This window comes from Homarus americanus, unplaced genomic scaffold, assembly GCF_018991925.1.
Source record: "Homarus americanus isolate GMGI-L3 unplaced genomic scaffold, GMGI_Hamer_2.0 scaffold39675, whole genome shotgun sequence".
In the NCBI taxonomy this organism is placed as follows: domain Eukaryota; kingdom Metazoa; phylum Arthropoda; class Malacostraca; order Decapoda; family Nephropidae; genus Homarus; species Homarus americanus.
The window spans coordinates 13,733,467-13,752,111 of NW_024736071.1; the positions used below are offsets into that span (position 1 = coordinate 13,733,467).

The following is an 18,645-nucleotide window of genomic DNA, read 5'->3' on the forward strand; positions in this document are numbered from 1 at the left end:
CAGCCTTTCTATGGATGTGAAAATATAAGGCTGCTAAGATCAGATACTTCTATAAAAAGTGAAGGTGGGTCCCATAGGCATAACAGCTCCTGAGGGACAGTGTGGATTCAGCACACTGTATACTAAGCCTTCCGTACACAAGGAGGCAAGATGGTCAGTACTGCACTCGACTGCCCTCGCTTCCCTAATTTGTAAAATTAGGTACCCATTTACAGCTGGGTGAACTGGGAGTGCCCGGGAATTGAACAACCAATCTCCCTGAGCAGGAGGCAAGTGCTGTATCCATTCCACTGCCGTGCTCCGCAGAGACAGTAAACCCCCTTTAATCGGGAGGACTAATTTTGGGAATGACTGGAATTTCTCACTCACTCACTCACTCACTCACTCACTAACCCTGGCGTTGACAACACATCCTACCCAGATTACCTGGAAACATAACTAATATATTATTCACTTTTCGATCAAAATCACTTATTCCTGACTACAGCTCCTCCCCGACTTACGACCTACTCGACTTACGTCCACCCGCACTTACGACCTACCTCAGTCGTACCAAAATTTGGTCAAATTATGTATTTTTGAGTCCCAAAGTCAGTACACAGACAAAATTTTCATCTGTAATTCATTTTAAAATGGCTGGCTAGCTTAAATGTGAGAGTTTTGTGGTGCTGAGAAGAAAAAAAGAGATCCATTTTCGATTTTCTATGTGTTATTTAAGCATTTCCGACTTACAACCATTTCGACTTACGACCTGGATGTCGGTCCCTAACCCTGTCGTAAGTCGGGGAGTACCTGTACTTTGTTTCTTTGGCTATTGCAATACACAATGTAGAACACTTTTATGAGGAATAAAAAAAAAATAGAATATGTTGTTATACTCACCAAAAGAAAGAAGCCTCTGGAATTCTGTCGTAGTTTACCACACCTTCCTTGTTGGGTATACTGTACACTACATTACTGTTTTTCTTACACATACATACATACATACATACATACATACATATATACATACATATATACATACATATATACATACATATATACATACATATATACATACATATATACATACATATATACATACATACATACATACATACATACATACATACATACATACATACATACATACATACATATATATATATACAGTTGGTCCTCATATTACGAGGTTAATGTAACCCGGAGGGTACCGCGGAAAGTGAGAAACGCGTAAAGTGAATAACATAACATATGGGATTAATTGAAATGGAGTCCGGGCCGATCCCCAAACTCCACTTTTTGACGACACACAACTATGTTGTAGTAAAAATATTATCTTAACTTTATGATGGCATGCACTCACAATTAATAATTAAGAGAAATATCAATAATATTAGGTTTTTTAACACTTACATTAGTAGAAAAGATGGCTGGGCACACGGGGATGGGCGGTTGGTTCCGAGGCAGAGGGCAGATTATTGGCCCTCACCTGTATCACTTGTATCAATTGTATCACTATCCACCACAGAGGCTTGCAGGGCCTCTTTGTCAAACCCCCCAAAGTTCATATAAGTCCATATCCTCACTATAATTATCACTATCACTGACTTGGGCCGGCTGTAGTGGGTGGCGGGTGAAGAACTGGTCATGTTTTGATGACTGGGCGACCTTGTGCGCACCATTTTCGCGCCTCTTACACAACATGGCATGGCGGGAGGTTTGGATCCAAAAATGGCGCGGCTTGCCAGCCGCTCTCCGCGTAATGGGGTTCACGACCGCAGAATGTGAAAATGTTAGGTTCTGGCAAGGCACCGCGTTAACGGTGAAACGCGGAATGCGGGACCGCGTAATATGAGGACCAACTGTGTGTATATATATATATATATATATATATATATATATATATATATATATATATATATATATATATATATATATATATATATATATATATATATATATATATATATTATAACTAAAAATCACAAAGTGAATACATAATCTTGCGGAGAAAATGGGATGCATTCCACAACCATTTCTGGAGCTATCCTAACCTTAAGTCTGGCAATTTTTCATGAAGACATAATAAAAGACAACACTAATGCTAAATTGAAGCAGTAAAAATATTTAAAGACATAGTAAGCCTGATAAGAGATATTCTATGAACAGATGAAGACATATGTCTAAGCTCCAGGGGACAAGTGGTGGTTACAGTGGTGGTGGATTTTACTGAGATGTTGATGGTTGTGGATTGTCTGGGTTGTCATCAACATCGAAGATACTAAGATTTAGGTGAACAGAACTCTCAGCTATAGGTGAAGGTGTAGTTTGCTGTGGTGCTGGAGATGACTAAGCAAGGTCGGGTAAGCTATCAGAACTTTTGGCTCGGTTAATGTTGCCCTCAGAACTCTCAAATCTTGGAACAGGTGAAGGTGATGGTTGTGGTAATGCTACTGGCATGGAGTGTGGAATTGAAGTGGTTGACAAAGGCCTGAAGAACTTGGTAACAGTGGTGTGTTTTGAAGCATGTTGTTCTGAGAATAAAGTTGTTTGTAGGGTGCACAGGTAGGCTGTAACCCATGGCTGAAATAGTGGCTCCTCTCTAAACTATGGTCCATGTCCACAGCATGCTGTGCATGTTCAACAGCAGACTTAAAAAATTCATCCATCTGCTTCAACATTATCTCATTCACCTCCAGAACAAAGTCATCCTCTTTCTCCTTGTTTTCTTCTGTAGCAGTCAACATTAGGAAATCGTCAACACTGCTGCTCATTGTAAGAATCAAGGAGGTCAACAATATCTGAAGTCTCAAGGTCTGAGAACCCCACACCACCCACTCATCGTCTGAGAATAACACAGTCATGCATGGTTGCAGTGAAGCTGTGCACACACACACACTGGCCAGAGTGACTCTAGGATGCATGGAAAGTTGGCAACTTTACTTCTTTCCAGGATTCATCAATGTTGTTGAGGGCACGTCTAATATTTAATGACTTGCACCATTCTCGTACTGTTGGCTTACTTCCCAGATTGTCAAAGTCTGTAGTATCGAGCATCTGTGAGATGGCTCTGTGCAGGAAGTAAGCTGTGAACCAAAGGCAGATCCAGGGGTGTCCTGGGGGTCTGGGCCCCCCTTTTCATCAGAAAATTCCAATGATATTGGTCAGATTTCAAAACATTTTCTGGGGGCTTATAGTGCCCCCCCTTGTTATTTTTGGATCTGCCCCTATGAACGTGGAAATCACTCGTGATCAAGTGTCATGATGAGAGATGTTGCGTTGGGTGGTAGATAAAGGACTGTAATGTTGGAATGAATGCTAATGAGATGTTTTGGATGGCCAGGAGCATTATCCAGTAATAGAAGGACATTGAAGGCAAGGTTAGACTCCTAGCAGTAATGTTCAGCTTCTACACAAAGTGATTCGTGAACCAAATTTCATACTCAACAGCAGCCAGCCTGCCCTTCGCTACCTTAAAACCCAGAGCATTCTTTACCTCTTTGCTGATGCATGTCCTCTTAGGCGTATGCTTCCAAAAAAGCCTTGTTTTACCAGCATTAAAGATTTGCTTAGCGGTGAAACCATACTCTTTCATGATGTGCTGAAGTTCTTCTAGATATTTGGCAGTTGCTTTGTGGTTGGCAAATGCATAATCCCCTCATAACAATTAAGTTGTTGAAGTTGTGGTGCTTCACAAACTTAACAAGCCAGCCTCTACTGGCATTATAAAATTCGCTTACACTCATTGTTACCTACCTCGATACTCAGATGAGCATTGATGTTGCGAATGGTGGAGTTGTTCAAATTGTAGTAATGGTTGAGAGCAGATGAACTTTCACCAACTTTAGCATGGTTAATGATTCCATCTTTGTTTCTAGCATTAACTGTGTCCTCTTACTCTCTGTTGAAGGCCCAGGGCTAGAATCAGGATGTTTAGGAGCCATAATGTCCCACAAAACTGTCCAAAAAGGCTTGAAAACACAACACAGAGTAGCACAACAAGCATAGATCCTCACACATGCATGGCTACTGCAAAACGTTGTGGTGTGGTGTCTAACTAGCCACCCACAATGTATCGCACTGTAGCATCTCGCACCACACGCTACACAAAACCATTAGTGCGACATATCTTGGACAGAGCACATAACGGCGAATTTTTTTCGCATTAAGCAAATTATGGGTAGAAGTAGGGTTCTTGCATATTAGCGAATTTGCATAAAGCAAAGGTCAAGGGTACTTGTTATTTACATTTTTACAGTTCCACCACACTTTAGTAATGTATTAGGATGATACTACTCAAGCATGGTTGCAAGTACTGACATTGAGTTGTCTATGATGTGACTAGGTGCTCACACACTGATGGGAGTTCACCCATTCACACAGTTGGCATCTTCTCTAAACGTTACCATGCAATGATTTATGATTTTATTGTGTATTCTTATTGGTGGTTACAAATGTTTTGAAAAGTTAGTGCTAATCTATGCAGTAAACCATATGAGCCCACTAGGTTTAGACTAGAGTTTTATCTCAATTTTTTAAATGATGTTGGAAGAGTGCAATTACAATACTGTACAGTGAGTTCTGCTATAACGCGTGTTTTGATAACGCGAATTTGCTCTAACGCGATTTATGAATTAGGAACGATATTTGTATAACGCAAACGCTTGTTTGCTATAATGCGATTTTTGCTTACTATTTCTCCAGTTTTGTGGTACAGTGGGGTATGCTATAACGAATCTAATTGGTTCTAGAACCTTGTTCGTTATAGGATTAATCCGTTCCAGGCCCCCAAATACAACCACTTAACACTGAAAAATATAATATAAAATTTTAAAAATTTTAAAAAAGTGCATAAATATGCATCTAAACCCCTGAAATAAAGAATATCATTAATATTTGTAATAAAAAAACAATAAATTAGAAAAAAAACATTAAATAATGTTCGTTGTAGGAGTTTCGTTCGTTATAGCATTCTCAATTTTATAGGTTAAACCGTTCGTTATAGGAATATTCGTAGTAGGATCCGTTCGTTATAGCATACCCCACTGTATTAACTGTGAATATAGTAAAGAAGAATATCAACAAGAAGCGTTCTGGTGATAGAATTCCCGGTGGTGATCGTAAAAGAAAGGATATAACACTTGAAGAGAAGCTCGATTTTATCAACCTCAAAATCACCCTTCTCCCCCATCAAGTAAAGTGTTTCATATACTGTATGATTTCATTATTAGATATGAATGTAACATTTATTTAGACTGTGCTATCCTTTGTGTTAGGCTAACTACTAAATTTTTTCGATTTCGAGTAATCTGCACCTAACCCTATTTTCTCCATAAGCCCTGTTATTTCTATTACGCGATTTTCTATAACACGATATTTTACAAGAACACAATTATCGCGTTATAGCAGAACTACCTGTATGGTATTAACCTTGTTACATGCTTAAAAACCTTAGTTGTTGAAGCGCAGTAATGACATTAGAACAACAACGACGACTATAGTATTTCCACGCTAAGCTGGCCCAAAAGTCCTGCCCCTCGTCTATAGCTACAAATAGCTGATTGGTTCCCCTGAGCGTTTTACCTCCACCCGGATTGCGCGTATTTATATCGACCTTTTATGATAAATATTAAAATTTGTCTAACATCCTCTCTGAAGTGCTAATGCCTTGAAATAAATTGCCTTTTGATAATTCCTTGCCAGGCAAATCAGGATCTTATAAAAAGGAAAGTCAAGAACCATGGGTTTCCAAGGGGTAATAAACAACCATTAGAGATTGACATCTCTTTACTAAGAAAATACTCACACTAATTTAACTCTGACACCACTCACACAAATATTAAATAAACAGCACTGGAGTCAAACAATTACTTGAAACAAAACAATCAATACAACAAAGAACAGGTATTTCCTACGGCTACAGATGAATCTTCCTCCTCACCAGCACTGTAGAATGTTCTGGTAATGCGGTGATCCACTCTCAGGGGGAAGGTCCTGGGCAGCTTCCTCACTTGGCGTTGGTGGGCGATGTCTTGCCACACAGCATAGACGCCAGGGCACGGACTGTGGATAGGGTGTGGAGGAAGTGGCGATCACGTGGCAGCCGCGGCAGTAGCTGGAGTAGGTGACTGGAGATACAGCTGAATAGTGAAGGACTGGGGAATCAGCCCACATAGTCCCATGGAACCTCAGATGAGTACACAACCAGAGTTGGAATCGAACAGCGGGGGAAGTGCAGCTGTGGTGACGGATGAATAGTGTCTAGTGTGCAACGAGGCAGCAGCAACCTTCTCACCTCCGTCCTCTCCCCCCTAGTGGGGCCACAAACGAGTGGCGGACAACCATCCCGCTCGTTACAGCCCTTACAACCACCACCACCACGAAAACCAAAACCTACAAAACCTACACCACCACCAAAACCTACACCACCACCAAAACCTACACACCACAAACCTACACCACCACCAAAAACCTACACCACCACCAAAACCTACAACACCACCAATACCTACACCACCACCAAAACCTCACCACCACCAAAACCTAACACCTACACACCACAAACCTACACCACCACAAACCTACACCAAAACCTACACCACCACCAAAACCTTCACCACCACCCAAACCTGCACCACCAAAACCACACCACCCACCACCAAAACCTACAACACCACCAAACCTACACCTACCAAAACCTCACCACCACCAAAACCTGCAACACCACCAATACCTACACCACCAAAACCTAACCACCACCTACCACACCACCAAAACCTACCACCCACCAAAACCTACACCACCACCAAAACCTACCACCCACCACCAAAACCTACACCACCACCAAAACCTCACCACCACCAAAACCTACAACACTTCCAAAACCTACGCCACCACCAAAACCTGCACCACCACCAAAACCTACAACACCACCAAAACCTACACCACCAACAAAACCTACACCACCAACAAAACCTACACCACCAACAAAACCTACACCACCAACAAAACGTACAGCACCACCAAAACCTACAAGAACAACACCACCGCCACCTCCTCCTCCTCGTCATGCTGGAATTTTCCAAATTTTGGAACAATTTTCTGTGGCACATTTTCTGGAAAATTATGAATATTTTTCCGATACCCGGAAAATTCTGGGGATTGGGGATATTTTTCCAGGTTCAAGAGAGGATGTAATGGGCAATTTCTGGAACTTATGAGAAAATTTTTCCATTACCCGGAAAATTCGGAGGACGAGTGATTTTTTTCCGGATTTGAGAGTCGTCTTATTACCTGGAAATATCTCATTCCTGGAAGTGCTCTGCACCAATTGTTCCAGCTAACGGAGATACCATTAGGCAGTTGACTGAGAGGTAGCAGTGAACAACACACATGTGGCAGCAGGACACAGACTGAGTGGATGTAAACAAACCCCACGCACCAAGCTGCGGTATTTAACGGGAGTCACACTCGATTTGGTGAACTACTTCACTAAATCAAGTGAAAACACGGAAATTCGATTTAGTGGAAATGTCAATTAAATGGAAAAGGGGTGGCTCAAATTAGTTTGTCAAATCGAGAAAATACTGTGTATAGTATATATTGGACATTCTGTATGTAGGATTGTGTGTGCATGTAACTGAATAAAAAAATAACGTTCGAAGAAATTTGTGTTTATATACAGTACCCGAAATTATGAGCTAAGAAATACATGTACCAAAACAAAACTTCAACCTCATCCTGGTAGGGAGAGTGCTAGGGGGATGTGGCTGTCGCAGCTGACTCTCAGAGGGTGCACGATATAAATTTTTTGCCCAGACCCAAATTCGTATAAGCGAATCTTGAAATAGTTGTGTCAATTTAGGAACTTCATATAAGTGAATAATCATATCTCAAACATTTGTATCTCAAGGGATACGTGTACAATAATTCGACTTTTTAAAAAATTAACAGATTATGGTGAAGAGTGAGTTATTGATGGTGGAGTTTGAGGGAATTGAGGGTATATGTTGATAGAGGGAAGGATGAAGGACAGCTGTGGTTTAAGTTTATGCATGATTAACTACTGGTAGTATTTCTTGTGTTCTCTTTGCTTCTGCTGTCTTACAATTTGCTCTCTAATCTTATTAAAAAGAATTTTGTGAACTTTAGCTAACTAAAAAAGTATTTAAATACTGGTGTATAGAGTATGTGCATGTAATGTAATATGTTTGTCCTAATTAAAACTTTTGTATTACTTTTGAATGTACTTCAATGTTTTTTGAAGATCATTTTATGAATTGGGTGTTTTAAACGTTTACATTGGTCTTGGGCAGGTCTTCGAAAGAAAAATGTTTCTCCTGGAATGGGCGGGATTGGGGGTAGTGATGACCACCACACCCGCAACCCAGAACTTTTCAGTGCAGGGGATGCCACAGTGCGTCATGTGCTGGAAGGTCATGACCGTGGCGTTAACTGGGCTGCATTCCACCCTACTCTCCCTCTGGTCATCTCAGGCTCAGATGATCGTCAGGTTAAGCTCTGGAGGATGAATGATTGCAAGGTTAGTGGTACTCTCGCCATCATCTTTAACATCAAATTTGTAAAGCCATTTTCCAAACTTGTATGTGATAGCTGTGATTACCTGTTGGCAGCTCTCCATGCTGCACATGCTCTTGTCAGGATCTTAACTCTAATATCATTTCATATCATGTGATTCTTGACTTCACCCTAGCTTTCTTCCCCTCTACATTTACGCTTAAGTACACTCGGTAAAAAAACTACCGTACAGGTGGGGTTTGACGATTTTCCAACTGAACATTCCCGTTGTCTCACGAGAGTTGGTAGGCCTGAATTTGAGACATTTACTTAATTTGGTAGGCCAAAATTAGCTATTTCATTGACAGTATTGAATTACTTTGTTACAATATGACTGGAGAATGTCAGTATATCTAGATAAGTTATACTGTATGTTATATTAAATGTCCCACACACCGTGGACTACAGTAACCCTGAAAATGGATGAGTTGCCATATTGGAATGCATTATATGTTTGGCAGAATTAGTCGATATAGTAAAGGTATAAGATTATTTTGCAACCGAATTTTGAATCTGTGTTTGTATTGCTACTTCACTTTGGGCTAATGCCACATTATGTCATTCTTTATTCGTATTGGAAAATATACCATGCTGTTCCGAAACATCTGAAGAGCTCCACAGTTTTGCATGCTGTCTTAATGGAACCCGGCCCAACGACGTTTCGCCATACGGTCGATAATTCCGGAAAGTCTAATACTGGGTTTCATTTCAGAGTGCCGATCACTTGTCTCGAGCACGTGTGGCCGAACCCTTACACGCGCAGGGCTACCAATGCGGGGAATGCCTCAGTGTTTTTTGAAACACTTCGTTTGTAGTGTTGGTTTTTTTCGCGCAGAAATTGTAACAGTAGTTTTTTTTTTACCAAGTGCACCTCTTGATCCAATTGGTCTCGTCTATTCTCTCACCATGCCCAAACCATCTTAGCATATGTCTGCATAGAACCTCACCTTACTCTTCTGTCTTTCAGTGTCACATTGCACTTCTACCTCATCATTTTCATTTTAGCTTGCTCAAGCTTGCTTATGTCATCCCCTTTAACTGTCCATTTTTCAAGTGAAGAGTAGATCCTCTTAGTCAAAAATGGCTGCAACTCCTAAACTTTCTTCAGCCACTTCAGACCCTTGCAACTGAGCAGGCTTCAGAATCTAGACTGGCATGTCATCTAAGTTACAGAACTCATCAACACAGTCCAGGGATATATCCCAATGTTGAGTTTATCCAGCCTTGCTATGGATACATGATTAGTTGCACATACAGAACATTGCAAGTCAGCAACATCTATCTGCTATCCACTCCACCTCTTGTGTACTCACCTTGCACACTCATTGCACATTATTGAGTTTCTTCCAACACCCTTCTTACAGTCAGCATGTGGCCATATTCCTCTTTCCACCACAAGTCTCTCATCCTTACCAATAGTCAACACTTGTATTTTGTTCACCACATACACATACACTCCCATTACCTCTTCAAGACATCACCTAGCAGCACTAAGTCTTCAGCATACAACAACTCCCAGGGTAGACAAGTCATAAAGTCCTATGATATTGCCTCCAGGACCTTGATAAGCAGAAAAGGCTCAAGTAAGACCCCTAATGGATCCCGTCTTTCATCTCAAATTCCACACTATTTACTCTCACAGTGGTGTTTGAGTCCTCTTGTAACCATAACCACTCAAACAAGGCACTCATCAACTCCCAGTTTTCTCATTGCCTACTTTACTGTTTCATGTGGTACCCTGTCAAATGCCTTCTTTAAGTCTACAAATATGAAGTATAACTTTCTCTCCTTCCCTAGATATTTCACTTGTATTTGCCTGGCCATTAATAGTACCTCTGTAGTCACCCTATCTGGCATAAACCCAAATTGCATTTCGTTTATGTCCACTTTCTCTCTTGACAGTTTGTCAGTCACTTTTTCCACAACTTTCATAGCCTGAACTAGCAACTTCAGGACCCTGTAGTTCATGCATTAACCCTTTTAAGTCCTTATTCATGATCACATTACTTTCTGCCAGTTGTATGGAACAACACATTCCATCAAGATTGCATTTGTCAATTTGATCACCATTAACACTTCTACATCACTTGATACTTTCAGCTTTTCTGCAACTATCCCAAAGCTTCCAGCCATCTTTCCATTCTTCATTTTGTAAATTGCTTTCTTCACCCATTCCATTTCAATCCTTGGCCATGGTCCCTGCATTGATTCTACTGCCCCTATCCCATTCACACGTCTCATTCAGTAGTATATATTAATGTACTGTACCTGTTTCTTTTAGGAGTCATGAAAATAATTAATCACTGATAATTATGTGCTTTTTGGGGTATATCATTTTAAGGGAAATATTTTACAAGTACAGGGTACTGTAATTTGTACAGTGAATCCTCGAAGATTTGGACCCTGTAAATCCAGATTTCAGAAGATTTTGATTAAAAAATTAGGGGTTCTGGGCTAAGAAGCCTCCCTAAGAAGCATTCCCAAAACAGGGTAAAGCTAGTTTTAAGCATAAAGTTTTTATCTTGTAAAATGTCACAGACTAAACTTAGTAGAATATAACTTGCATTGCTGGAATCCCTGCAAGACAACAAATAATTTGAGTACCGTATGAACATCACATAGTTTGCCCAAGAGATAAAATTTTTAGTCCTTTAGTGTAGTACATTTGAATACAGTACAGTAATATGTTGCTCAAAATTATGTCTTTTTCACAGGAAAAAGTCTGTATAACTAACCCCAGTGGTCAGGATAATATGTATTGTATTTTGGGTGTTTTTCATATCATTATTGTTCATTTTTATACATTAAGTACATTCACTGGAAGATTTGGACTATCTGCTTTTTCAGACAGGTGATCCCCCATTTTAGTCAGGATCTTCGAGGGTTCACAGTACTGTATTAAAATTTTTCATATCTACTTAGGCTTGGGAAGTAGACACCTGCCGTGGGCACTACAACAACGTGTCATGCGTCATGTTTCACCCAAGACAAGAATTGATATTATCTAACTCTGAGGATAAATCCATCCGTGTTTGGGACATGGCCAAAAGAATATGTCTCCATACCATCCGTCGTGAACATGACAGATTCTGGGTTCTGGCTGCACATCCCTCGCTCAACCTCTTTGCTGCTGGTCATGATGGTGGCATGACTATTTTCAAGGTAAGAACAGGATGTATTATTGAATATAAAGGTAGTGAGACACAGTAGTTAAAGGTCATTGTGATACAGCCACAAGTTTGAACATAGTTTTAGGTGTTGGCCAGAAGTGACAGGCTCCACTGAGCGTAGCTCTTCAAAGAAGAGGCTGAGCTACTTAAATAACTTTCAGATCTGTATGGTGTTTTAGTTCACACATTCATTATTATATCTACTTAATATTAAATCCAAGGCAAGTTATATGGTAGTATATTATAGTACAGTGCTATACAGTTAGGTCTTCATTTACGCGGTCAATTGAACCCGCGGAGTACCGCGTAAAACGAGAAACGCTTAAATGAAATAACAGAACATATGGGATTAAACAGAACATATGGAATTAATTGAAATAGAGACTGGGCCGACCCCCAAACTCCACTTTTTCCGACACAATACCGACACAATACCTACGTTGTAGTAAAAATAACATCTTAATTTTATGATGATATGCACACACAATTAATATTTAAGAGAACTACAGTCACCGGTTAATGTCCATTCAAATGATGAACTCAACCCCCCCTCCCCCCTTCCTTTTCCCACGCTCGCTGGCTCCTCCCTCCCTGAGAAATGTTTGGGAAAAAACACTAGGCCTACATGTTTAGTAATAAATGATACCTCAGACTAAAGTTAGGAGAATATAATTGACATTGCTGGATTCCTTGCAAGACCAGGAATATTTTGAATATAAACGTCATATATTTTGCACAAAAGATAAAATTTTGGCTCTTTCTAATGAAAATTCTTACATTAGATCCAAAATTTGGATGTCTAATGCAAAATCCATGATGTTTTTATTTAAAATGATCATCATATTGTAAGAATTCCAGCAATGTAAATTATATTCTGGCCGGGTAATTTGTATAAATTTTATGAGCTAAAACAAGTATCTTCAGTAAATAAACAAATTATACTTCACCCGCGTAAATGACCAAATTTACCGCCTAAATCCAGCATTTCAATTCTGGCAAGGTACCGCGTAAATGACAAAACGCGTAAACCAAAACCGCGTAAATCCAGACTCAACTGTACTTGTTTTAACCCTTAGGCCCCGGGTGACGTTCCAGAACATCCGCCTACTTTCCTGCTTGCTTTTTTTTTTTTTTAGTTGATTTTTTTTCTCGATTTATCCCCTGAGGAGGGGGTGGCTGCCAGCAGCACCTTAACCTGGGGCTTAAGGGTTAACATTACCCTCCACATCTGTAGTGTGACATATTCACTGTATTAAACATAGGGTCAGTGGCTTAGTGAAAGTATTGTATGCATATAACAAATTACCATGCCTCTAACTGACTCGAGCATTAACCTCTTAACTGACTCGGGTAGTAAAACCAGATTTTTTTTACCTGTATATGTACTGTATTTTGCTGATGCTGATGGTATATTGTACTGTACTATGGGCCATATTTACAGTTGTCATGCCAGATGAAGCCTGACCATTGGGCACCATACGCTTGTGTCGGGCGAGGTCATTCAAAAGTGTGCATCGAGCACTACGATGGGTCGGGATCCCGATAAACCAGGCTGGGCTACCAACATTTCTAAATTGGCTGGATGGCTTGCTGTTACCACAACCCAGGCGTCAATTACCCCAATAATATTTCCCTCGAAAAAAAAAAAAAAAAAAAAAAAAAAAAAATATATATATATATATATATATATATATATATATATATATATATATATATATATATATATATATATATATATATATATATATATATATATATATATATATATATATATATATATATATATATATATATATATATATATATATATATATATACACACACACAGACCCGACTTACGACTATATGGACTTCGTCCCATTGGTACTTCCGACCTGCTTTGACCGTCGTCCATACGGGACATCGACTGCGTCCCCGTGACCAAAAAATTTTCAAATGAGTGCATTTTCTATACAGCTATACCGAAACGTTTTCGCCCCGGCGAGAGGGAGGGTGGCTTGGGTCGCCTCGTATTGCACTCCACCAGTGGAGCCGCTTTGTTTGTGCTTGGCTATCGATCCTATACTGATCGCGCTTGTGAACTTTCGCTATTATTGTATTTAATTGACTTTATAATGACTGGAAAGCGAAAAGTGAGTGCTGGTGGTACCCAAGGAAAGGAGACAGGCAATTACTTTTGAGATGAAACTGAAGATAATAACACAGTATGAGAATGGAAAACAGTAGCAACGATCTCACGCGACCTAGGTTTCTACACTCGACTATATCCACTATTCTTGAAGGACAAGGAACGATTCGTGAAGTAGTGAAAGGAACAACACTCATAAAGGGAACTATAATTAACAGTGCTGAAAAGACAAGGTCCTATCCACGATATGGAAAAATTATTAAGATATGGATAGTAGTTCAGATGCAGAAGGCAGTACCCTTAAGTGTTCTAAATCCATACAGGCTAAAGCAAGAAGCCTGTTCCAAAGCCTGAAGGAGCAGGCAGGAGATGAATGTGATCAAACCTTTTACAGGGAAGTCAAGGGGTGGTTTGATAGATTTAAAAAAACGCTGCTAGCCCACACAGTGTTAAGGTGAGAGCGGAGAGGCAGCTAGCGCCGGCGTTGGTGCTGCTTTTTAAGGAGGAGTTAGATGATGTGATTGTGGAAGGGAATTATTTGCCAGAGCAAATATTCAATGTGGATGAGACTGATTTTTATTGTGGAAACGATGCCCGACCGGATATACATCCACAAAGAGGCAAAAATGCCCGGATTCAAGGTATTCAAGGACAGAATTACACTTCTGTTGGGGGGGACAAGCTGTTTCAAGCTAAAAGCCCTTCATGATCTATCATTCAGAGAACCCCAGGCTTTTAAACATGTCAGCAAGCACACACTGCCAGTGTTTTATCGCAGTAACAGAAAGCCTGATGACCCTAGTACTATTTGAGGATTGGTTCATGACTTGTTTCATTCCATGAGCCAAGGAGTATTGTCTGCAACAAAGGAATTCCTTATTCAAGATTTTACTGATTTTGGATAATGTCTGGGGACACCCACCACACCTGGATCTACATGTACTCCTGGATGTTAAGGTAGTGTACATGCCACTAACACTACTCTATCATCCAACCCATGGATCAAGCAAAGTTATTTCTGCCTATAAAGCGATATTTACGCGACGACCTTCGCCTTTCTCAGGCTGTTGCTGGGCATTGAAGGTGAGAAAACGCTTCAGACAGTTTTTGGAAGGAGGCCGATTTGTCATGTATAAAGAACATTATGCAGCATGGGATCAGGTTACAAAACATCGCATGAATGGAATATGGAAGAGTAAATCCTGAAAAGATATGTGAACAGTTTCAAAGGATTTAATGAAAGGAAGTATTTTTGGATATTAGTAACAAGATAGTGGAGTTAGGTAAACAGCTGGAGTTAGAAATTGATACTGAAGATGTTGGACAGTTATTGGAAGTGGCAGAAGAGCTCAGTAACGAGGATCTTATTGAACTAGATGCACAGAAAGTTGCAGAGGAAGAAGAGAGACAAATGCAGAAGAAGAGCCTGCACCCCCCCAAAAGTTTTCTATGAAACATATGGTGGTGAGGCATTTGGTTATAATTAATAAAGCAATGCAAATGTTTTGATGACATGGGATCAAAATTATGAGCTGCTAAGTGCCAAAGTTGACAGAATGATCCAAGAAGATTCACTTAAGTGGTTACAGAAATGGCAATGAAAAAGAAAAAGAAAATCAAAAAATCTAAATTGGACACCTATTTCAAGAAGTCCCCAGTACTGGCTCCTCACGCCCCACCAGTGCTGCCTCTTCACCCTCAAGATGATCCAACACCTTCAACCAGCAAGTTACCACAGTACATAAACCTGTCTGAAGGAAGCTTACATTGATGACCCACCCAGCCCCAAGGTTCTCTTCTGCTTCTTCCAATTAATATAGTCTCCATGTATCCTGTAAATAGAAAATTATGGGGGCTCTAGGCATTCAGCTGACTATATTTAAGGTAAGTGCTCAGTCACACTGTATCCATTCCTCATTATTTATTACTTTTACTGGGTACTGTATCCATTCCTCATTATTTTTTACGTTTAGTGTACTGTATTTCATTGTAGATTTTAAAGAATTTGAAAAAAAAATTTGAATTTTTTTTTTGAAATTCTTTTATTTTTTATTTTATTTTTATCTATATCGGACTTACGACCATATCGGGACTTACGACCTGGATTTATCCCTAACCCCACAAAGCCGGGGTCTAGGTATATATATATATATATATATATATATATATATATATATATATATATATATATATATATATATATATATATATATATATATATATACAGTATATATATATTCCTTGATAAATCACACGAAAATGGAAACAACGGAGTAATTTTTAGCTTTCGTCTTTATTCAAGACATCTTCAGAGGCAACTGGATTACATGGACAGAGAGAGGCTTAAATATACAGGGTGATTTTATCAAGATTATCTTTTATCCACGTTTTCATTGTGGATTTACATGAAATATATATATATATATATATATATATATATATATATATATATATATATATATATATATATATATATATATATATATATATATATATATATATATATATATATATATATATATATATATATATATATATATATATATATATATATATATATATATATATATATATATATATATATATATATATATATATGGGCTATGTCACACACACACACACACACAGTTTATTCCTGCCTAATCGTCGCACTTAACGCTGCTGCATATACGCTGTGCCTTGCCAAAGCTGAACTTTCACTTAACGCTGATTTTTCCACATATACGCTGTGAGTGTCCTATAGACGTTATTTTTAGATTTGCCTCAATTACCAATTCCTGCCTGACTGCCTGTTTTAGCTCATAAAATTCATACAATTGTCAGGGTTGTAATATAATTTGTATTGCTGGAATTCTTATAATTTGGTGATCATTTTGAATATAAACATCATATATTTTTGCTTACACTTGCTAATTTTAGATAAAAATTTTCTAGGTAACTATATCTTTTCAGCAAAATATATGACATTTATATTCAAAAATATTCCTTATTCAAGGCTGAATCCAGCAATGTCAATTATATTATCCTAACTTTAGTTTGGAGGTATTATTTATTAAAATTTAGTGGTTATCCCACACATTTCTTGGGACGGTTGGTGGGGGAGGAGGGACCACCCACCATCTGTTACCCTGTGAAGAATTATTATTTTTTTTATTAACTGGAAGATATTTGTTTTAGCTCATAAAATTCATACAAATTATTACTCGTCAGAATAATTCCTATATCATGGAATTTTATATTTGAGGATTATTTGAAATATAAACATCATATATTTTGCTTTTAAACTTACAATTTTAGATAAAAATTTTCTAGGTAACTATGGTATCTTTTAGTAAAATATATGACATTTATATTCAAAAATATTCCTATCTTACAAGGAATCCAGCAATGTCACTCATATTATCCTAACTTAATCTGAGGTATTATTTAATACTAAATGTTAAAAACTCTGAAGGAGGATTGGTGGGGGTGGGGGGGAGGGTTGGGACTGACCTCCGGTTGGAAGAGGGGAGGCAAGGTGGGGTACTTGATTGACAGATAGTGTCAGAAGATATTTTTTTTTTTTATTAACTGAAGATATTTGTTTTAGCTCATAAAAATTCATACAAATTACCCCGTCAGAATATAATTCTATATTGCTGGAATTCTTATAATTTGGTGATCATTTTGAATATAAATGATCATATATTTTGCTTAAACTTCAATTTTTAGATACAATTTTTTTCTAGGTAACTATAAAGAGTCTTTTGTGCAAAATATACACATTTATATTCAAAATATTCCTCGGTCTTAAGGCGAATCCAGCAATGTCAATTATATTTTTCCTAAACTTTAGTTTGAGGTTATCCCACACATCTCCTTGGGACGGTTGGTGGGGGAGGGAGAATCGACTGACCATCTGTTAGCCGGCTGTGTAGAGAGGGGGAGGGAGTTGAGTCCATATTATTTGAATGGACACTAACTTACACTGTATTTCATTTCTTAAGTATTAATTGTGTGCATGTACCATCATAAAATTAAGATGTTATTTTTACTACAACATAGGTATGTGCTCAAAAGGGAGTTTGGGGTCGGGCCGGTTTTATTGGAATTAATCCCATATGTTCTGTTGTTCACTTAGCGGATTTCACTTAACGTAGCCTCTGGGTTCACCTGATCGCTAAGTAGGTATAACTGTGTATATATATATATATATATATATATATATATATATATATATATATATATATATATATATATATATATATATATATATATATATATATATATATATATATATATATATATATATATATACATACATACATACATACATACATACACATACATACATATACATACATACATATATACATACACAGTGACCCCTCATTTAACGAACTGCCTTCCATAAGGATCTTCAATTCGGTTAACGAACAAAAATTCGGTTAACGAATTTCTTACGAACCGACCTCAACATGTTTTCGCTTGCACTGACCGGGCAACCAGCTTTAGCATCAGTCCGCCAATACATTAATCGGTTCTAGGGCTTAAATTCCTTACTATTTTAGTAAATATCAAGAAGTTTATACTATTCAATAATTTTAAAAGTTTAATATTCAATTTTTTAGTAATTTTAACAATTATTGAACATAATTGAAGGTAAAGTGACTCGTTTAATGCGCGGCATCCAGCCTCTTAACACAGCAAACAGGCGTTAGTCTCTCTCTGTTTTCACTGGAGGTAACATCTTGCTTGAGACTCACTTCAACTAAATGCTTTTTTTCTGTGTTCAAGCAAATTATTGGT

The 18,645-nt window shown here is 38.3% G+C and overlaps 1 protein-coding gene across 2 annotated transcripts in view; it reads left to right on the forward strand.

Moving 5' to 3' along the window:
• Window positions 1–18,645, forward strand: part of LOC121871806 (coatomer subunit alpha-like) — a 169,997-nt gene that overhangs the window by 86,586 nt on the left and 64,766 nt on the right. For both annotated transcript variants that reach the window (XM_042374305.1, XM_042374306.1), the window contains exons 5-6: window positions 8,298–8,524; window positions 11,482–11,721. In XM_042374305.1, the coding sequence (XP_042230239.1) occupies window positions 8,298–8,524; window positions 11,482–11,721 (467 nt within the window). The remainder of the gene's footprint in view (window positions 1–8,297; window positions 8,525–11,481; window positions 11,722–18,645) is intronic.